Raw genomic sequence first — 17,125 nt, forward strand, 5'->3', positions numbered from 1 at the left:
TTTGAAATACTAGAAAATTTTAAAACTGAGTGTAAAATTTGAAAAAATTTCGAAAACAGTTTGAAAAATTCAAAATTTGTCAAAAACATTGAAAAATTTTTTAAACTGTTTGGAAAAATTTCAAAAAATTTTTAAAACGTCAGGAAAATTTCTGAAAAAAAAAGAGTGAAATTTTCAAACAATTTTATAATTTTCTAGACGAAAACAAATAAATTAATTAAAAAAATGAGATCTACTGATCAGTGGGTAGTAAAAGAACCAGGGGCATAAAAATAAAAAGTAAAAAAAAAAACGAAAAAATATGAAAAACAAATTTTTATTGAACTTTATTGTCTTGTATTTTGATTAAGGATTTTTAAAAAATACTTGTCGTTCAAACGAGCATTGAATACATTGACAATAAATAATTAATAATATTTATATTTTAACTGCTAACGGTCTTAAGTACGTAAATTTATCAAGTGCATGTAACATTAGGTAATCAAAGCACAAGATACTAATTACAACTTACAAATAAAAAGATAAAATAAAATAAGAATAAATGAGAAGTGTTAACTTTCCTAGTATATTTATGCATCACTGCAAAGATAAATCGCGTGCGATAATTGCTATTGGACTTGACATATGCATAATAAAAACTAAAGCGGGGTCATTGGTCACTCAACGATTAAACTGATTACTTAATCGATCAATCGATCGGGTATTCCAGTGATAAACAGTCAGCAGCAAGTGAAGCTTGAGTGGGAATTCAATTGATAAGGAAATTAACACGCAATGGCAACTCACAATATTTATATTTATGTAATATCGACAATTTAATTCAGAGATGGATGGAATCTCAGGTAATGCCTGCATTATTCTCCTCTTTATGGCAATATATATATAATAATTATTGTCTTTTTTAATTAATATCTTTATCATTTAAAACTCTAGTTAAACTGCATATCAATCTGCCGCGTAACTGCGGGATTTGTACATTTCAACTGATAATGCAATAGCATTCTTATATATTTTATTATTATTATTTTTAATTTTTTTTTTTCTGGTACTTTGTAACCAACGATGTTTTACATTCCAGACATCATTCAATTGCATTCTAACTGGTTTAATATTTTTAATTAGTAAATAATACTTCAAAAGATATGTCAGTTTCCTAATTCATCTTTTAAAAAATTCTTTGGACGATAATTAATAACAATAGTAATTATAATTTTTATTTTTTGACAGTTTTTTTTAGATAAATTAAAGATTTTTAATTGTGACAATAAACGAAAATTCAAAAATTTTTTCTACAAAAATTTTACTTGTAATTTTTTGAAATTTAATATTCAAAATTCAAATTTGAATTAATTGTAAATTTTTTAATTATTTTTAGATTTCAGAAAAATTCGAATTTTTTAAATTTTGATTGAAAGTTAAGAATTTTAAACTCAGAATTCGAATTCGAATAAAATTATTAGTAGAGTTTTGATTATTTGAAAAATTTTGTTATTTAAAACTAAACCCGAAATTCAAATTCTCAAATTTTTCTATAATTCAAATTATTAAATTAAAATTTTGAACCCAATTGTAATTTTCCTAAATATTTACAGATCGTCAAAAATAAAATAAAAAAAATTTTCTAAAAAACTCAAAGCCCAAAAAATAAAATTTATAATTCTATTCCAACTGATCAAAATTACTCTTAAATAAAAAAAAAAAAAAAAACCAATAATAGTAATAGTCAATAAAATAAAAGAAAATAAAATAAAATTAATAATAAAATACAAGGAAGCTTAAATAAATCACAGATTTAGTAAAAATCTATATAGCGTATTGACATGTTCCATTGACTAAGTCTAAGGCTTTAACGTACAGTCTCATTTTCAATTATTTTAAAATTAATTTAATACAACGTAATTTAAGGAAGTGGTGATTTCCCATTGGCATTGTCAGTCTCGCTTGGATTAGTACTATTGTTATTATTATTGTTAGAACTATTATTATTGTTGTTGTTGTTGTTTTCAGAATCTTCTGGCGGCTGCTCTGACTTAGAAATAACGGCGTAGTTTTTTAGGTACTCGACGACCTGGGTGTGACCGAAGGTCTCAGCTTCATCTACTGGCCGGTTGCCCCATCTTTAACAATACGTTTTTTTTTTTAAATCAGTACCAATGCTGGTAGAAATGAAAATAAATAAAGATGATTTATTGGTACCTGTCCTTGGGATCGTGAGGAACTCCGCACTGCTCGATGAGAAACTCAACGCAGTCGAGATGGCCTTCGCTCGCCGCCAAATGTAAAGCTGTGCGTCCATCATAATCTGATAGTGTCATATCCATTCCGCTTAGACGGTGCCTAAGATAATTTTTTTAGTTTAATTATTTATTCAAAACATTCTAGCAACAAATAAATATCTAATAAAAAAAGTAATGCCCTAATAGTGGAGGGAGGGGCAAAAGGGGGTACTAGAAATAGAAGAAATTTTCAGTTACCGTTGAAAAAAAAAATTTTTCATTTCTGTGGGCAAAGTGGGGTATACCCTCTAAAAAAGGAAAAAAAAAAAATTTCTGGATTTTAAACGAATTTGATTAAGTTTAATTTTTTTAAAAATAATTTACATGAAGAAAAATTATATTTTACATGTTTATTGGATACAAAAGAAGAAAATAATTTTAATAGTTTTTATCATAAAACAAACGTCATTAATATTTTCCAACTGACAATTGATTTTTGAAAAAGTTTACCAAAAAAAAATTCAAAGTAACGCTTAATTATATTTACAGAAGTGATTTTGGAATGTTTAAAAACCATTTAAAATATTAAATTTTTTTTTATCAAATTTTAGAGGTACCCCGTTTTGCCGCCCCCCCCCCCCCTCCTTCCTCTATATATTTATTTTCAAATAAATAACTAATAAAAAAATATCTAATAGTTGGTACACTGAAAAAAAAAACTAATTTTTGGAAAAATAAAATTTTTTAGCCGAAAAAAATTTCTGTAATAAATAAAATTAAAATTTATAATTTAAATTAAATATTTTTTCTCAGTGTCATTAATAATTAATTAATCTAAAAAATAAAAACAGCTAGAGTCTTAATGTTTTGTGTTCCGCGCAAACTTACCGCTTGAGGCATTCTTGTAAGTCGATGTCGTGTCTGTTTGCATGCATTGAGTACTGTATTTATTAACAATTACAATATTTTAAGTGTATCATTGTGATTTATGATTGTGCGGTGTTGAGTTTTATTTAAATCGATGGCAGTGACTGATAATTAATTATTAATTATTAAACATTAATTACAAGAGTTACTCCGTCTTACCTCCGCATGGCAGTGACGTCTCCATTGGCTGCGCTGAACAGCAGATTAACTATCGACAGGCCTTTGGTCTCGTACTTGTGCCTCCTGGGGTCTTTTTTGTTGGTGGCGTGCTTGAGATTGTCGTATCTGTGGAAATTAAATTCGTTTACAAGTTCCTCGCAGAACTGGACTCCTCTGCAAGAGTTTCCCAGTGAGTCTAGAGGCGGCGACCAAGTGCAGATCCCCATTACGTTGGGAATAACCACTAGCAGGCTTCCAGATACTCCTGATTTAGCAGGTATCCCTACCTAATTATTTAATTAATTTATTAATTGATTAACTATCAAAATTTAATTGAGTTTTTTAAATAAATTGAACTTACTCTGAAAGCAAACTGCCCACTGTAGTCATACATTCCGCAGCTGTGCATCAGACTGAGAACATCGCGAACACTTTCAGGTTTGAGGACCTTCTCCTCGGTGATGGGACAGATCCCCCCGTTGGCGAGGGTGGCAGCCATCACGGACATCGCGTCGCAGTTCGACTCCATAGCGCAGCATTGGAAGTAAAAGTCCATGATGTCCCTGAGGTTGCTCTTGTCCGGGTAGCAATTGTGCTCCCGCATGTAAAATCCAAGAGCGTAATTTCTGTCAGCGGCCTCGCGCTCGGACAGAAAAACTGCGTTATTGAAACCCAGGTTCTCTCCACCTGCCATCTTCTTGAAGCAGTTCATCGTGAAGTCAAACTTCTCCGCCAACGTCATCTCGGGTTTTATTAAACTTTTCAGAAGACTGCAGATTAAAATAGCGCCGGCATTTATCATCGGGTTGTGCGGCTTCTCTGTAATAGCGATGAAAGGTTAAGGGAGAGTGAAAAGATTTAAGATTTAAATCAAGGATGACTTACTATTGTGATCGAGAACAAGTTCGTTGAAATTTCTACCCGAGGGCTCTTGACCAACGTACTGATGGACTACTTGAGGACCCAAACTCTCCAGTGCAATGGCATAGGTCAGGGGTTTACTACAACTTTGTAGAGTGAAAGGTACAGTGGTGTCCCCGATGCTGAATCGCTGACCGTCAATGGTGCAAACCGAGACACCCCAGTATTCTGGATTCATCCGAGCTAGTTGAGGTATGTAAGAAGCTACTTTCCCCTCGGTATTGGTCTTGCACTTCCAATAGAAGTCCTCTATATGCTTTGTCAAACCGGCCCAGTCGGGGATCACAAACTGGTGTCTGAATGCTCGTGAAATTAATGCAATATTTGGTGTCACTATTCTACAACACATTGACAATTACAATTCATTGTTAATAAAACTGTTCAGTTTTTTTATTCAAGCTGAAGTTCTTTTAAAACTGTAGCACATGTTCATCTTTTATCTCGGTGGTCATTCAAAATTTAATTTCTAATATTTAAAAAAAAAATTAATAAATAATTTACCTTTTAAATTGCTCACGATTAAGTTTCTGTGTCTCATGAGACACACCTTCAGCTCCACCGGTTTTTAAATGCTCGGATTTTAAATTGTCCGTCAACTCTTGGAGTCTTGGATCATTTTTTCTTAATCCAGTTATTCGCAACGCCTGATTAAATTTTATAAATAAATAATTATTATATTGTATGTATGTATTAAGGGTATTTTCGGACAGTGCCCTCCCCCCCCCCTTTTTTTTAAATATTCAATGACTTTACTGCTATAGGCGTCTTTCAATTTTATTAATTAATTAATCGGAGTGAATGCGATTTTAAATAAAATCCGGATAACTCCGAAATCATTCCTCTGAAAAAAATAATTCCCGATTTACTTCATGTACGAAGTGATTTTTTTTTACTCCGGAACCAGAGTGAAATCACTCCAGTAATTTTTCCACTGCAAGTAATTTTTTTAAAGATCCATATCTCGGCGACAATTGAAACTGCGGTGTCTTTTTTTCAATTAATTAAAAAAATTTTCATACTCTTGTGACAGTTCAGGTAAAAAGTGAGGGGGAGGGGGGCATTGCCTGAGAATACTCTTAATATTAAAACTTAAACTTACAGCCAAAAATTTTCCAACAGACAACAAATCGGTCTCCTCATTTTTAAACATATCAAAGAGAACATCCTCCGCATTAGCGCCATGATCTTGATTCTTAGTGCTGCAAATAAACATTTAACATAAATTTACAAACATAATATCATGAATATGATAACTAAATACATGATGACAAAGTAAATATATTCATAAATATAAATAAATCTATAAGCGACGATGAAAGTAATGAGATGTCCAGAGATACCCTGTACTGATGAAATGTAGTCGTGCAATTAAATACCCAGATGTAGCTGATATGCAAACAATAATAATTGTAAATAATAATTATAGTTTACCGACACCGACAATTATTCATCATACTCCACTTTTCATTAAATAAATATATGTATATATATTTATTAAACCATAATGTAAGTAATTTCTACAACCTGAAGAGCCAGCGCCATTTATTTAAAATAAATAAACTCTACATTCAAAAATAAAAATCGATATTCATTTTTTAAAATGCAGTAAAAAAAAAGTCATATCTATATCTGACTTTAATTCCATGCAATTATTGTGCATGGTACTCACTACATATAGTGGCTGTCATGGATGAAACTGTAATTGCTGTAAAAAACCAAAAATATATATTTTGACTATTTAAAGAACAATAATTATTTTTAATAATAATAATAATAATAAATAAATGGTAACGTGGATTTAATTTTTTTCTATTAAAATAAATATTTAATGGAACTGTGCCAATTTAAATAAAAGCGGAATTGTTTTAATGTTTGACATATTTGGAACTTTTCCCAAAATCAAACTAGAGACTTTACACGATAACTGTTACTTTGCCTGTTCGTGATAAATTTATATAAGATTTATTTTGTTATTTATTAATATAATTAAGCGTAATATGTAAGCAATAAATTACCGCGTCTGTTGGTTCTCAAGATCTGAAAGAATGGCCAGAGGCGCGTCCAGGTGCCGAGCAGATCCAAGTTTATTTGACCGCGGCACGATAGCTCGTTTCTGAAATTCAAAATTATTTTAATTAATGATAAGTTTTTTTTTTAATGCAGCCCTTTTTCTTACGTCGGTATTTAGTCATGACGATAGTGCATGTAAAAATTTATTTATCGCAATAACGTTTCGTTAACCTTTGGTTAACATCATCAGATTGCAATACATTCGATACGTATTAAATGTATATATATTTATATATTTATAAAGATCTATTGTCATTTTTATTAACGCTGTGATAAATTGTCTGATATTTTTTATAAACTATTATCTGTGATATTTAATGACAGTGACTTGCTTTAAATTTATTATAGATCGATATACTTTAGTAATTTAATTTTAATTGTTACAATTATTTTATTTTATCGGAATAATTAAAATTTTATTTTTTGAACCTGACCTAATAATGACGGATAAGATTTTTTTTACTGCCAGAGATCGATATCAGAAATCTATACGAAAATTCAAAACATAAATAATTATGATCCTGAAGTTAGCAGACATTTAAAAATTTTTGAATTTTCGTTTTTCAATAAATCAATTGCAAAAAAATAATATAAAATTACGCACATGTAGAAAATTTTAAAAACTACAAGTGCAATTTTTTCAAACATTTTTTTTTAATGTTTTATCGTCTAAAAAAAAATCCAAAAATTATTAGACGTCTGCTAAATTCAGTATCATAAATAATTAAGGTAATTAAATTATGATCTTGAAGTTAGCCGACAATTGACAATTTTCGGACTTTTTTTCTAACAATTTAGGGCCAGTTTTTCAAACCGAGTTTAATTATCATTGCTGGTATATCTATATATTATTAATATATAGATATACTAGCAATATTAATTAAAATCCGGATAAAAATAATCTCGGTTTGAAAAACTGGCCCTTAATTTTAAAAAAAAAATTTTAAATGTGCACATGCAGAAAATTTAAAAAACTGTGAGTGCAATTTTTTGAAAAATTTTTTTTTTTATTTATAGTTCTTAAAAAAAATCAAAAATTAGTAGACGTCAGCTAATTTCAGTATCATGTTAAATTTTTTATACTACTCCAATTTATATCATTTATTTTTCAGATGCCAAAATTATTACGTTATATATATTTTTGATATTAAAGGCATCGAAATAAAGTGCAAAAAAATTTACTAGGCTGAAAAAAATAAAAATTCAAATTTTTTTAATAATAAAAAAAAGTGCACTCAATTAAAAATTTATTTATTTTTTTTTTCTGTTAAAAAATTTTTTTTTCAAAATTAAATTTTTATTAATTTTTGCTCTGAAAAATATTTTTTATCAAAATTTCTTTTTTTTAATAACAGATCAGTATTTTTAAATAAAAATTATTTAGATAAATTATTAACATCTCATCATAGGAAATAATACTAAAAAAAATACATATGTATATATATAAAAATATATGACGTAAAACCAGAATATTTAAGTTTTATAGAACCAGTTGTCTATCGATCGAATTTTAAATAATTAATAAGGGGGGATACCACGTGTTTTTCAAATTTAAATACTAGGGAGCAGGGTGGGGTGCGCCCGTACCTTCTAGAAGGGTGGCCAAGGTTATTGATCGTTCGGATATTTCCAGGTCTAACGTCACATTTCTCAGGAAACTTCCTCAATATTTTTTTTCATCCAAAAAAAAAAAAAAAACTCGTGCTCCAAATTCTCTAGTTCAAATCGCGCCTTATCAAAAACTACAAGCAACCGAAAAAGTGGGTAAATTATTTCGGAGCACAGATTGTTATCTATCTAGTCGATCGCTCATTAGTCACATTAGTATTTTAGTCTTAATAATTACGGTCAAAGTCACTAACCACGTGGCTCGCTAGACACTTTAAATCTCAAGCCTAATGCTTCAGTGATACGTAAATACAACTGATTCACAAATTGATATATAAATATAAATATTTAAATATAGATAAAATAATATGCTCACCTTGTGACTGGAATGAAGTCTACGGAAAATATTAGCACCCATTTTAGGAAGCTGACTCATTTTCATGCTGTGTATCACAACTTCCCTCAGCATTTTCCGTAAATATATATAGATATAATATATGTATGTGTATATTTATTATTGTAACAGTAAAATAATTTATCAAACTATCTAACTATCCGTATACTTTCAGAAAATTTCAGGACTTAATGAACCCGCGATTTTTAATTCAAAATAAATTATAAGCAATTTCAATTTACACTCGCGCGTCTCTAATGCTTGAGACGAAAAACGGAAAACGGCTAGACCCTCAATCCTCATAGACCCTAGATCTAGACACTACTACACTACTACTTAGAACTCGTTGCATTTACGCATTCTCTCGGACGAGTGTTGGGGAAGGCGGCTAATTCAAGACATGCGCAAACTAAAATCATTCGTCATATCAATCGCCGAAATAACAATCAAATGTAACTTATCAGTAACCAATTAACTCACATAAACTACAATTAAATAATTCATTAATTTTTAATTATCATTATTTACTTTACTATTAATTTATTGTCGCAAAATATTGCCGATTACATATCAAAATACTTTACTTTATTTTACTCACAAGTCAGATATAAAAAAACATTATCAATTATATATAATTACATATTTCTAATAATAATAATATTTATAAAAAAAAACTACTTGTCATTCGCGAGATCGTTATAAAATAGCCATGGAATTTATCGGTACTTTTATTTAAAATACCTCTGGAGATTCTTAGAAATTATGTATATATATGTATATATACTTTGTGTCATATTACTTACATGATTAAATAATACTTAGATACAAATGTTAGTGTGGTGTGAATGTATGTGAGTGTATTATCTACTTAACAATAAAAAATAATCGATGTGTTATTAATACTTTGGTTATCATTCTCGATTTACCAACGCAATCAAATTCTTAATAATAATAATGATAATTGTTTAAGTTGTAAAATGTAAAAAAATGAAAAAATATTACAGGTACATTTTACCGAATGTACGAGCCGCTTTTGATTTATGCTTACACTCTAATGTCACAAGTATTAAATAAAACTATTTAAAATAAAGCTCATAAAATCAGTCAAAATATCAACTACATTCTTATAAATTACGTGATTATTAATATCACTGTAAAAAATCAGGAGTGATTACGGATTTTACTTAAGTTCGGATTCACTGTCATTCGGAGTTTCGGAGTAAAAAAAATCACTCGACATCCCAGACAGCATTCAAGTCAGAATGACTGCTTTACGACGTATTTTTGAAGGAGTCTTCAAGAAGTCATATAATGACTTCTTAAAGGTGTCATTTTTAAGAACTCTTAATTAAGAGTTCTTGAAGACTCCATAAATAAGACGTCAGTTTTGTGACGTAATGTATTCTTTTTTTAACTTTTTTGAAGTCAAAATGAAGTCAAAATTAGGAACTCCTTAAGACGTCATAGTAAGTTCATTCTGAAGTCTTATTTGCGGAGTCAAAAAAAAGAACTCTTTTTAAAGACGTCTTACTGAGTTCGTTAGGTGGCGCATTCGACATCTTGAGAACTTCTTAAAGACTTCTTTAACATGTTATTAAGACGTCCAAATCATAAATAGGAACTCATTCAGAACTCATCAAGACGTCATTTTGCTATCTGGGATATGGAGTAAATAAGGAGTTTGTCTTTTCAGCGAAGTGATTTCGGAGTGATCTGAATTTTATTTAAATCCGCATTTACTCCGATTCGGAATTTTAGTATTAAAATAAACTCCCCTTCCTCCTAAATTTTACTCCGCGTTCACTCCGAAAATTTTTTACAGTGTATCAATAATAATTTTTTTAAATAACGGTGTCTTGATAAGCGGGCGGGCCACTTAAGACGAATTGCCGCTGGCTCTGTCTCACGATGTCAGTCCTATTTGGTACTTGGGGGGTGGCTCTGATCCCGTGATAATTGCTGTAGCTGGACCTGGCACTGGCAGGTCTGTTGCTGTACAGATCCTCGTGATCCTCATGATGGTTGAGACTCTGGATGCTGGTCTGCTGGAAAGTGGGATTGCTTTGGCCCTGCCACTGCATCGCAGAGCTGCAACTGGGCTCGTTCCCTTGCCAGGTGTTGTCTGTTAGGTGCCTCGTGGAACTCGCAGCGTTGTCCCAGCAGCTCTGGGCAGAACTGGAGGCGAGGTTCGTGATGTTCGAGTAATTGGGGTCGGGAGTCCAGAGTGAGGGCGAGGAGACGGCCATGTTTACCGCCTCAGGCTGCCACTGTCTCTCCCTGTCCCAGGTGCTGGCGATTCGGTCGTAATTGAGCGTACCCTGGGACAGAGAGTTTACGTTCTGGTTGGTCAGCGGACTAGGCATCGTGTTGGCGTACAAGCTCTCCTGCTGCTCCATTATTCGGTTAACTGGATTCTTACGTCGGGTGGTTGACTGCCGGACTGAGCTCCGCCGGTTGCTAGACCTACGGGTACCGTCGCGGGAAATAACTGATCGACGTTTAACTCGTCTAGGTGTCATCGGCTTCGGGGACACGCTGTCATCCTGAACTGGCGGCTCCGGTTGCGAATATTCTATACTGTACAGTGGCCGAGTCTGCTTTTTCCTTTTGTTAATTCGTGCTGTTTAAAAACAAACATCCTTTTAAATAATATTTAGATTTTTTTACTATTAAAAATACTCTATTTTTTTAAAATAAATTCAAGTCAGCCCACGAAAAAAACACCAGTTAGATAAATAAATAAATAAGAGGGTTTAGAAATAAAAAGCCAAGCGAGTGTACTGTTTGCAATTGGATTGTTTATTTTCGTTATAAATCTATTGCACAATCTAACATTTACCAAAATATTACGATAAAAGATATATATATTATATATATTTAATCACTTAATTACCATTTAATGATTTAATTATTTTAAAAAATTGACTCTAAGTAAATGCAGTACGAAAAAATAGTCTTACAAAATATATATAGACATATATCTCTGATAAATAGTGATGTCATTCAGCGAAACAATAATCTAGTGTACAAAAACAATACTATTGCAACAAGTTTATTTATTTAAATTAACTTATAAATTTAATAACTAGCAAGTCAGTATAAAAAATCATTCAGCACCATCCAGTTTTACATATCACAGTACATACAGTAAGTCTATTAGTCATAGAAAATAAAAATAAAAAAACACCAGCCACACTTGCTATCAAGCAACACTAGGAAACAATAATAATTATTATAATCATAGTAATTATAGTAGTAATAATAATGATAAAATAATTGTATTAAAATTAATAGTGACAAAAAAAAACACGTCTAACTACAAAAAATAATTATAAATAATACTTGATACAATAAGACAAAACGAAGCGGTGGCTACCAAATTCTTTGGGTAAACTGGATAAATCAGTACTAAAATTTACAAACAATAATTCCGGTACTCGATGAGCTAAAGTGCGGGCTGATGAGTTTAAGTTCGAGGAAGGACTACTTTTTTCTGGGGTTAAACAATTAAATTAATTTGGCAAATAAAAAATTACGTTTAATATAATAGGCGTATAAATAATAATAATAAATATAAATTACAGTAATTAATAATAATAATAATAATAATAATAATAATAATAATAATAATAAATTCACAGCTTGCTAGCGTACAGAGACAGTGGTCTGCTGTCTCTGGCGTTATTTGAAGAAGAATTATTGTCAGATGGCAAAGTTTGCTCCATTGCGAGCCGCGGGTCCGAGTAGAAGGACCTCAAGGGCTGTTCGCGCACGTAGTCGGTAAAAATTCTAGGTCTAAATGAGTTTCTATTGTTCGTATTGTTGTTGTTATTATTGTTATTATTATTATTATTATTGCTGGGAGCTTGAGAAGCGCGGGCTCTCCTGAGAACGGGCGACACCACGGGGCTGTAGGCAGGCTTGTAAGGGCGGTTGTTTTTTTCGAATCTTAATTTAACCGAATTTTCAAGCGAGTCGTAATCGCCGACGGGCGGTGAAATCGGACGATGCAAGTGATCGAGTGGATTTGAGTAGTCGTTGTAGCAGTCCACGTTGTCAATGATCCGCGCTGAGGCACCGCTACTCTTGCTACTGCGGGTCGTGTCCCCGTGCATCATCATCATCATCATCATCGAGGAGGGCTTAAGACCGGCGCGCTGCTGGTGAGGTTTATAGTCGGTTACTAGACTGGGTGATTTGTCCACCGCGTACTTGGGTAGCGTCGTGTCACGGTATACCGAGGATGAATTGTTAGAGCCGGTGGTGCCTCGTGGGTAGCTTTGGTAGTTTGGATTCGACTGAGAGTAAGTACTACTAGCTGGTGGCAAAGCCGAGTAGCTAACGTACATCGGGTGCAACGGCGTATGGCCCGCCAACCCAAAGTCACCACCTCCCACAAAGTCAACTGAAAATTTTAGCCAACGTACCAACGGCATTAGAGTTTGTTTACTTATTACTTATTGCTCGCGATTTTATTTATTTATTTATTTATTAACTGTATTGGATTTGTCTGTCATCTACTCATGCTACGAATAATGCACGTCTTCAAATCTACATGTTACCAAAGTTAAGTAAATTTTATTTTATTTCTCAAGTCAATTAAATTTATACGGGAATTTTCACGGCAAATATGACAGTTTGTAAAATTTTTTTTTGACAACAGTTTAAATGATTTTTTATGTAAATTCAAATTTTAAAAAAGTTTTAAGAAGAATCAGAAGAATAAATTTTTTACCGCTGCCAAAAAATTTGAAAATTTATTTTATTTAGCAGATAAGAATAAAATAAAAATTTTCCAAGCCGTCATATCTGACGTAGAATCCCGGATATTTAACGAGAGTATTCAATAGCCATTACCGTCATGCCACATCTACGACAGATGATTTAATTATACGTTTAATAAACTTACCAAAAAGGAGGATCAAATCCACCGATAAAATCGACTGCAATGATTTTAAGATACATGATAGTGGCATGTAGGAATGGTAGTTACCAATTTTGCGTGTGAGAAAAAAAATAAGTGATAAGCAGTGAAAATATTACAGATACCAACTATAAGTAATAATATATATATAAATATATATGTAGATATTAATACGAATAATGAAATGTTGCCCATTATCACTACCACCTTCCAGACTTAGATTTAGATAAAGATTTAAATAAAAATGTAGTAATTGACGTAAGATTAAATCTAATGTATGAAATATTGGTAAGTGGCATTGATCCAAGATATCATAATAATTCTGCCAGAGAATCGAGATACTTACAACTGTCATCCTCTTCGAGGAACGCGCGGCTCAGACATATTCCGCCGACGATGGCCATAAGCTAAAATAGATATTCATTATTTTATTATTATAGCGATGACACCGTGGTTGTAATTTAACGATATTATATATTATATCATCATATTAGAGTAAGGGAGAGACTTTTAGTGTTGGGACTTACGGCCAGCAGACACTGCGTTGACGCGTGCAAGACTTCGATGACCTCATAACTTAATAGGCAGTCGGTAACGTTTTTAGGCCGCGTCGGTCTTAATAACTCCGGCTCAATGGTGTCGTAGTTGGGTTTGCAGCCCGGGCCGTTGACCTGCCACCAGGAGAAACTCCCCGTCTTCAGGTTCAAAATGTCACTATGCTATTTTATAAAAACCAGTTTTGCAAGTTAATAGTTGATGGTTATATTTATCCGACACATATGTTAATACACCTGTCTTATTTAATTAGTCACAATAATGATAATGATAAATGTAATTGTTAACCATAGTTACCTTATCTAGTGTACCGACTTCCAGGTAGAAACATATGCAAAATATATTCCATGCTAGCCAAAGTGTATCCCATATACAGTACTGAAAATATTTATAAGATAAATATAATTAATTATGTATTTACAAAAATACTTATGCTAATAATTATTCACACGTGGATTTAAATTATTTTGAAAAAGTTATCAAGTTTAAATACAAATACTGCGGATTAATTTTTAATATTTTTTTACTGATAATTCAATGAGTTGATTGAATAAATGAAAATATTTATCGACAATTTCTCAACAAATATTACGAGTACTCGGTTGCATGTATACTTTAAATAAATACTTTTAAATAATTATTTAAATACAAATACAAATACTTTATTTTTATTTCAAATATTTTTTTACAAATAAAGCTGAGAAATAAATTTGCTGACAGAAAACTTTTGTAATTTATTAAGTAAAAGTGCGAGATACTTTACGAGATTTCTCACATATCAGAGATAGATATTAAATATCTTACGAAGATCAAAGTAACTCTAAAAGTATTTGGCATTTAAAATAAAATACAGTCAACATACAGAAGTTGGGCTTCATCTATTTTGCCCCGTAATCACTTTTGCGGCTTCAGAGCTTTTTTTCCTTCAATATCTCATTTTACAGCGGAAGGAAAAATAAAAAAAAATACCGCGAAATCTAAATTTCCTAGTGAATCATATCGGTTTGAAAACTGGAAACTCCCGGCGGTTTTAGTGCGGCAGCTAGTTTTTCATTTTTTCCTACTTTTCAAGCCGCGTAAACTCAAAAATTTATATTTTCAATTTTTTATTTTCCATCCGCTTGAATCAAACAACCGATCGAGATCGAAAATTTTATTTTAAAAACCACAAAGTATTTTTATACCCGCCAAAAAATAGATCCCAATTCTCAAAAAAAGTATTTAAAAACAAATACCAAATATTAAAAAAAAAAAAAAAGCAGTATTTGAAACTCTTAAAATACTTTTACTCAGATACTCTACAAGTCTGGTTACGATTATGTATCTCACTCATCATGACTCACAGCAAAATATTAATGCGTTTATAATTACATACAAAAAAAAATCTATTTCCCCTAGTCAATACTATTTTTTCCCAAAGAAAAACTTCAAAGACTTCAAAATTATTCAAATACTTTCCAAGTCTAAATTTATTCAAACAAAAAAAAAAACTATATACTTACAGATATAATATATTTTGGTCTATACTGGAAGGCTCCAAAAAAGCCGAGAATAACAAAAATAATATTAAAAAAGTTGAACAGTATCGGGGCCCACATAAACCCCAGAAAGTCGAACACCTGGCGTTCTATCGTTGTTAGCTGTAAAAATATAAATAAATATAAATACACACTCGCGTACAAGAATATAAAATTTGACACAGTTATAAAACCACCATCCTCTACATATATTATTTTAAATACAGTAATACTAATAATAATACTAATAATAATGAAGATGTTTCGGGTAATCGCAACTATCCCGCGTAATAACAATAATACAGACTTTCTCAATTCGCTTCAATTATGCTCTAAATACTCAGTTAATATTTTAAATGTCGACGGTCACAGGCGACTATTTATTTCGTCCACTTTACAATTAATTTATCGGTGTCGTTGTAATTAAGCCGTTACGTAATTTAGTTCATTACACAACTCGATCATTTTTTAGTAAACAAATTATTTAAAAACGAGGATACTCATAATAATCTCCCATGTTATTCACATAAAAACATTTATATATATACTTAAATATACATATATTATTTAAAATAAAACGGATGTAAGCAATAACGGGCATATTATTAAATATTTTACATACTAGAGCTAGCAATTGATGATAAGCTATCATGACATTTAATTTTTTTACACCCATATTCTGTGAAATTGCCAGTATTGTGACCATGAAATGATATCACTTTATACAAATGACTCAATGACTTAAATAATAATAATAGTAATAGCTGGTGTTACAGGTACGGAAACCTGTCTGTAATAAATAACGTTTTTTATATATATTTTTATATAGATCTTGTTACACTTACGAGTTGCAGAGTACATATCGTCAGTAAAAAATGTCTTCTGCTGCAAATTCCCATGTCATTATTTGGACGGACGTAAGCTTTGGGTAAGGCAATAATAGATAGCCCACGTGTATGTGTAAGTGACCAACGTAAATCACTTGTTGGTTTGTTGAATAGACAGTACTGATGATTGTTGCTTTTGCTTTTGCTTATGCTTTACTTTATTATCAATTGTTTATCATGACGATGAACCGTTAACGTAAACACTCGATGACCCCAAGCTGGACATATCACTAGTGATAAATTATTTAACCAGTGACGCCATTTTCAACGCACTCAGTACTCCAACTCCTGCTCCTGCTTGATTCTACTCTCATGAGTAACTGAGAGAAATATCCGTGATATCCGCTCACTGAGCCACATTATACATACACAGGTCACGAGATAGCTATGCGCGATGTGTGATGCATACCAAGTCAATCAGTCCTGTATATTACGCTCTACAGTATCTACAGTCTACTCTACACTTGTACAGTCTAGTGATATGATGATGATGATGATGATGAGAATACGAAAGCACCCGAGTGGAGGTGGAGCTACAAGAGGAGATGGAGATGGACATACAGGAAAACCAACCAGCTTGTTTGTTCTTCTTTTTACTTCACACTACATTTGTAGCTGGTGATGTTGCTCTTAATGCCGCTTTGTAAATCCACAGCTTGCTGATCCTGACTGATGTTAGATGCTAATCTAGATCTAAAATCTAAAGTTTTAAGTTAGAAATAATAATAATCACTACTGATACTTTACCTGGTTGTCTAATTATGGTACCTGGTTGTCTAGGTCCTAGGTGGAGAAACGTCTATTGAACCTGTTTTCAGGTTAGCCATTCATTTTTGCCCAGTGCCCAGTCATGCCAACTGAAGACTGTGCACCCACACAAGTTTACTATTTACTGACGAGGACGAGGAACCAAAACCAGTCTGTGTACCTGTCAGAGCGGCCGGAGT

The 17,125-nt window shown here is 31.8% G+C and overlaps 2 protein-coding genes and 1 long non-coding RNA gene across 7 annotated transcripts; 1 reads left to right on the top strand and 2 right to left on the bottom strand.

The window, feature by feature from the left end:
- The first annotated feature begins 371 nt into the window (after positions 1 to 371).
- LOC130671466 (uncharacterized) lies at positions 372 to 3,560 on the top strand. Its single transcript, XR_008990524.1, has 2 exons — positions 372 to 842; positions 2,008 to 3,560. It is a non-coding gene; the product is annotated as an uncharacterized LOC130671466 (long non-coding RNA).
- Positions 1,549 to 8,554, bottom strand: LOC130671460 (glutaminase kidney isoform, mitochondrial). Of its 3 annotated transcripts, XM_057475362.1 has the most exons (10): positions 8,278 to 8,551; positions 6,239 to 6,336; positions 5,893 to 5,928; positions 5,323 to 5,422; positions 4,725 to 4,867; positions 4,188 to 4,561; positions 3,664 to 4,121; positions 3,303 to 3,589; positions 2,197 to 2,337; positions 1,550 to 2,117 (listed from the first exon to the last, which is right to left on the bottom strand). In XM_057475362.1, exons 1-10 carry the CDS (start codon positions 8,368 to 8,370, stop codon positions 1,901 to 1,903), a joined length of 1,947 nt encoding a protein of 648 aa, XP_057331345.1. In that variant the 5' UTR covers positions 8,371 to 8,551; the 3' UTR covers positions 1,550 to 1,900. The 3 variants fall into 3 exon arrangements, with proteins under 3 accessions (XP_057331347.1, XP_057331345.1, XP_057331348.1); XM_057475364.1 differs by lacking the exon at positions 5,893 to 5,928 and having other exon boundaries at positions 1,549 to 2,117; positions 8,278 to 8,554; XM_057475365.1 differs by lacking the exons at positions 5,893 to 5,928; positions 6,239 to 6,336; positions 8,278 to 8,551 and adding an exon at positions 5,655 to 5,812.
- A 389-nt stretch (positions 8,555 to 8,943) lies between these two features.
- Positions 8,944 to 17,093, bottom strand: LOC130671461 (sodium/potassium-transporting ATPase subunit beta-1-interacting protein). Of its 3 annotated transcripts, none has more exons than XM_057475366.1 (7): positions 16,947 to 17,093; positions 16,137 to 16,878; positions 15,277 to 15,414; positions 14,072 to 14,152; positions 13,747 to 13,938; positions 13,566 to 13,626; positions 8,944 to 10,915 (listed from the first exon to the last, which is right to left on the bottom strand). In XM_057475366.1, the coding sequence occupies exons 2-7, from the start codon at positions 16,188 to 16,190 to the stop codon at positions 10,137 to 10,139; spliced, it is 1,305 nt and encodes a 434-aa protein (XP_057331349.1). In that variant the 5' UTR covers positions 16,191 to 16,878; positions 16,947 to 17,093; the 3' UTR covers positions 8,944 to 10,136. The 3 variants fall into 3 exon arrangements, with proteins under 3 accessions (XP_057331349.1, XP_057331350.1, XP_057331351.1); XM_057475367.1 differs by having other exon boundaries at positions 16,926 to 17,040; XM_057475368.1 differs by lacking the exon at positions 8,944 to 10,915 and adding an exon at positions 11,795 to 12,700 and having other exon boundaries at positions 16,947 to 17,092.
- Between the last annotated feature and the right edge of the window lie 32 nt (positions 17,094 to 17,125).

This window comes from Microplitis mediator, chromosome 7 (genome assembly GCF_029852145.1).
Source record: "Microplitis mediator isolate UGA2020A chromosome 7, iyMicMedi2.1, whole genome shotgun sequence".
Lineage (NCBI taxonomy): Eukaryota > Metazoa > Arthropoda > Insecta > Hymenoptera > Braconidae > Microplitis > Microplitis mediator.

What these genes read in the sequence shown, in the direction of transcription:
- LOC130671460 (XM_057475362.1), bottom strand. Translation starts at nt 8,370, where the DNA reads ATGCTGAGGGAAGTTGTGATACACAGCATGAAAATGAGTCAGCTTCCT. An exon ending in AATCGTGAGCAATTTAAAAG is followed by an intron (nt 4,562 to 4,724) that starts GTAAATTATTTA and finishes AATGTGTTGTAG; the next exon opens with AATAGTGACACCAAATATTG. An exon ending in GTGGGCAGTTTGCTTTCAGA is followed by an intron (nt 3,590 to 3,663) that starts GTAAGTTCAATT and finishes TTAAATAATTAG; the next exon opens with GTAGGGATACCTGCTAAATC.
- LOC130671461 (XM_057475366.1), bottom strand. Translation starts at nt 16,190, where the DNA reads ATGGGAATTTGCAGCAGAAGACATTTTTTACTGACGATATGTACTCTG. An exon ending in CGATATGTACTCTGCAACTC is followed by an intron (nt 15,415 to 16,136) that starts GTAAGTGTAACA and finishes ATATTTTTACAG; the next exon opens with CTAACAACGATAGAACGCCA. An exon ending in AAGTCGGTACACTAGATAAG is followed by an intron (nt 13,939 to 14,071) that starts GTAACTATGGTT and finishes TTTATAAAATAG; the next exon opens with CATAGTGACATTTTGAACCT.